The following is a 4,953-nucleotide window of genomic DNA, read 5'->3' on the forward strand; positions in this document are numbered from 1 at the left end:
TTAATAAAAATTTATCACATGACATAATTAATATATGTGAAAATTAAATAAAATAAAATTTCCTTCTTTTTTTCTTTTTCATTTTTCTTCTCTATTTTCTCTATCAGTCTCTCAAATCCCTATAAAAATAAGAAATCAATTGACTATAATTCAAGGATTTATTGATTAAATTTTATCATGTGACTAGATATTGTCTATTTAAAGATTTAATTGAATCGAAATAAAATATTAAAGGTTTGATTGATTGTAATAACATATTAATTATTTAAATGATTATTGAATTATAATTTGAAGATATTTTTGACCCATTAGCCTTTAATTAATTTATTTTACAAATGGTGAAGATATATATATATATATATAGAGAGAGAGAGAGAGAGAGAGAGGAAATTATTTTATAATAATTTAAATGTAATAGAAATCTCTTGAATTCCTAAATTTAAATGCATTTAGCATATAATTCATAAAACTTGTATCTTATAATCATGAGCATTTCTAGACAATGTTGTGCTTGCTAAATCTAAAGTTCACAGTCTTACACTCAAATTTAAGATCCTAACTAAATATATATAATATAAAAGTTGATTCGAAATATTAAAATAAAGAAGTAAAGTCAAATCCTCAACTTAACCATTAGAAGGATATATAACTGATTTTTAAATTTTCTGACATAACAAAAAGAAAAACATAAACTTGGTCGTAGAACAAGTAATTTCACGTTTGATCACCCAAATCCTCTCACTTTTTTAAAATAAATTTTGCAATTTATATGCTTCTAAATTTCCACACTATGTAATTAATTTCAAAGAAATTGATATTAATTGCTTATTAATACATTTCTAAATCAAACTATACTTATGGCTGAAGCTTAATTTGTCTGTTTTTTCTCATGTAAAAGGGGGTTATCTTTTTTTATACAAAGGAAATTATAGCCCAAAAATAATAAAAAAAACTTTTAGTTCTTTTTTTTTAAATTAAAAATTTTATTAGAACTGAAAGAATTACATCGTTAAAGTCACACTATTAAGTCTAAGATGCAATTAACGCCCATCTTAACTAAAGAATCCGCAAAATGATTTACCTCTCTGGGCAGATGAATGAACAATACATTAACTACAAAAAAAATTATAATTATTAAAATTTAAATTTTAAATTTACTGGCTGAATTATAAAGTTTTGGATTAAAAAGAAACACTCCATTTTAATCAGAAAAATTAACTAATCTGTACTATGAAGTATAAACAAGCTGGAACCATGCATGGTTTTCTTGACTTTTTATTGCAATATTGCAAGCCAGATGATAATACCAGCCAGTACTAGTAAAAACACACACGCCTTGATAATTATCTGCAAAGCCCGATTTTCATCAGACATGAATCTCCATTACAGTTGATTTCTTTTAGAAAACTTAATTAACATGTGCCATAATTGGCTTATATTAACATGTTAATTATTCCATTTTTTTTCTCAAGGCACACAGCACCATGTATATTTACAGAAGCTCCATTCAGTTTCTGAGTTTCAAACTTGCGATTATGGTTCTTTTTTGGGCTTCGGATTCGAAGCGTAGGCGTTGCTGCCATTTGTGTAGATACGGCGGACTAGGTCTTTCGGATCAGTATTACCTCCGTAGCGTCCGAACATCGGGTTATTGTCATCATCTTCCTGGCTTACTGTTGTATCTTTAGCAGCTCCAGCGTCTGCTTTTCGACCCAGATTACTAGTAGTTGCCTTCTGATCATCACTTAAGAGCTTAGGGTCCAGCCGGTTGAACCTCTGTCCGTCAGCTTCAAGATTTGACAATAACAACACCAGGGCAAAAAAGATCATTACTAAGTTCTTCATGATCATCAAAAACTCCTAAATTACCCCTGAAATTAAACATTTAATTTCAATATAGACCTTATTTGATGATCTCGTACCAAAAGAAAAAAAAAAAAAAAAAGAGAAAAATGTTGTGTGAGAAGAAGGGAGAACCCTAGAGGCTAGAGTTTTATAGCCCCACCTGGGTTCCCGTTGAAGGTTAATATTGTGATTGATTTTTGAGCACTAAGAAATTACAGGGTGAGGTGGGGGTATCACAATGTTGCAAAACCATTGGCCCAGGCTACTGCCACCAATGAGAGTAATTATGATTAATATTAATAATTAAGGATTTTTAATTTTGCACTCTGTTGATGGGAAATGTTCATAGTGCTTTCAGGTGTTAAGGTGGTATTTATAAAAAAAAAAATGTAATTAATATTATTTTTTTAATGTAGTAAAAACATTGTATTAAATGAACCTAGGATTTAAATTAAAAAATATGGATTCTATGGTTGTAAATGGATAAAATTTTCGATAAATTATTCATGAACATGTTTGATTTTTGTTTGTTTATGTAACAAACAATTGTAAATAACATTTTTATATTTATTTATTAAATTAACTAAATATGAATAGATATATATTTGGTATATTTATGTTTATGAATAAATTTATTTAAAATTCATTCGTTTATTTTTATTTTATTGTTCGTTTATAATAATATTAACAAAATTATATTTTTATCCTACCTAATCATATTTTAAGATTTGTTTAGGATTTATTTATTCAAATTTATATGTTTAGGTTTGTTTATTATTCATGAACATATTCATTTATATATGTTCGTAAATATATTCGTTTAATCTTCACAAATAAACTCGTTTAATTTAATTGAATCGAACATAAACCCAACACAAATATCTTTCTACTTAAACAAATCAATAGTGAACGAAAAAAAATTTCTTATAAAACATGAATCAAACCCGAATACCTCTAAAATTAAATAAATAAACTACAAATATACGTTCATTAGTTTATATTTGATTTTTATAGCCATAATAGATTCCTTTAGATAAAACATTGTATAAAAAAACAATGTATCTATTGTTTTGGGTTTGGAATAAAACTGAGGCTTTTTCAGCCCGGCCCATTTAATGAAAGTTTAGGTTTTTTTTACTCTTAAACTGATTAAAGGGGCTTAAATTGCGCAATTATGGCTCTTAATCACCCTTTAATCAACTATAAGTCTATAAATAAGGCCCGGTCCTATTTGGCTGAGTGTTTTTTTTTTTATTTTCTGGTAAAATTTAGAATTGAAAATCCTCCCGCCAAAAACGGAGAGAAATAGGACGAAACTTGAAAAATGAAAGGAAAAGAAAATCAAACTCCACGAAAAGAACTCCCGCGATCTTCAGATATCGCCGCCAATCATCGGTCAACAATTTGAATAGCGGAGAAAAACTCAAATAAGGCCAGTGATTTTCTAATAACCAATAATTTCTCAATTTCCTCCACATTGCGAGCTCAATTTTTTTTTCTCTTTGTTTCGTTTTTTTGTTTTCATTGCAGATTGCTCGGAAGAGTTTAATCGAAGCGATCGTTTCACCGATTGAAGATGGTTTACCCGAAATTTCTGAAGAGTACATTGATTTCTCTTCGATTTCTGCTATTTCCGATGCTAATTTCAACGGTGAAACCGCAGAGGTACGAGCCATTTACATAACTTATGAATATTATATATATATATATATGTAGTTTTATGTGATTTTGAGTAAGAATTGAATTATTTGAGGCTGATTAATTGAATAAGTTTCAATTAATTCTTAATCTGAATTGGTGAATTAGCTTAATCTCTATTTTTATAGCTTTCGAATCATGGTTTATGCTATTTTTATTTATTTTTTATTCAACCGTTAATAAGTACGGTAAAATAAATTTCCAACCTATCTTGATTTTCTGCGAAAAACAATCGCTCATGGGTGAATCATACTTTCTAAAAAAATTTCATTAAATTACTGTAGACACCCAATTGGGTCTGGGCCCAGATCAATTGGGCCTGGCTCAAAGGGGTAAGGCCCATTTCAATCCTGTATATTTTTTTTTTTTGTTCTTTTTGTTCTTTTGTATTTTATGTATTTCATTATTATTATTATTATGTATATCTTTGTGTATTTATTTTTATTTAGATTAGATTTATATGTATTGTATGTATATAGTTATATATTTATTATTATTATTATCTTTTTTTTTTTTTTTTTGGTAATATATTTTTGGATTTATCTTATGTTATTTTTTTTATTATCTGTTAATTTTATCTGATTTTTTTTTCCGAATTATCTGATATTATTTTTTTATTTTTATACTATCATATCTTTTGATTATCTAGTATTTTTTTTTTTATTTTGATTTTAATTCTGGATGGCTAAGATTCAAAGTTGAAGAATCCCACTCTGGAGGGGAATTCAATCAGAAGAGTCCAGTTGGATTCAAAGACTGAATTCCCGTCCAAGGAGAAATTGAGATTGATCAGAAACTCCTGATCAACCCCTATAAAAGGGACCCTCTGGAACAATGCTGAAGACAGAAAACAGTGAGCCTGAGCTACTGATTTGAGGGGAAAAGGCGAATAGAAGAGTGTAGAAGGCTAAGAAAAGGTTTAGGAGAGTTCTAGGAATCATCGAAAATTTTTTGGGAATTTTTTGAATTTTTTTTTCTGGGAATTTCTGGAAATTCCAGATTCCGGTTAATTTTTCCGGCCAAGTTTGAATTTTCTGGCGATAATTCCGGCCAATTTTGAAGTTTCCTGCCACCTGCCCAGTTTCCGGCGAGGAATCCCAGAAACCGGCCGACTTCCAGCCAAATTCCGGCGAAATTTCCAGATTCGGGCGACTTTCCCAGAATCCGGCATCGGTGTTCTTCATTTTCTAGAGAGAAGGGAGAGAAAAAAAGAAGAAGAGAGAGAGAGGGAGAAGCGTTCTGCCGAAAAAACGAAGGGGATTACCTTTTATACCCTCCCAAAACGACGTCGTTTTGGCTTTAAGTTAATCAGAGGATCCGCGCGTTTTGCCATAACCCGACCCGACCCGGGCGTTGACCCGCTTTCTGACCCGCGCGTGCCAGCCCACTCCGAGCCGAGCCGAGCCGAGC

General features: G+C 30.2%; 1 protein-coding gene across 1 annotated transcript; it reads right to left on the reverse strand.

Moving 5' to 3' along the window:
- Positions 1-1,266: 1,266 nt before the first annotated feature.
- On the reverse strand, positions 1,267-2,026 carry LOC149512719 (uncharacterized). Its single transcript, XM_089751978.1, has one exon. The coding sequence runs from the start codon at positions 1,849-1,851 to the stop codon at positions 1,534-1,536; it is 318 nt and encodes a 105-aa protein (XP_089608104.1). The 5' UTR covers positions 1,852-2,026; the 3' UTR covers positions 1,267-1,533.
- Between the last annotated feature and the right edge of the window lie 2,927 nt (positions 2,027-4,953).

The sequence above is a fragment of the Durio zibethinus genome, chromosome 22 (assembly GCF_047325235.1).
Source record: "Durio zibethinus cultivar Kanyao isolate XHJ-2024 chromosome 22, ASM4732523v1, whole genome shotgun sequence".
Taxonomy (NCBI): domain Eukaryota; kingdom Viridiplantae; phylum Streptophyta; class Magnoliopsida; order Malvales; family Malvaceae; genus Durio; species Durio zibethinus.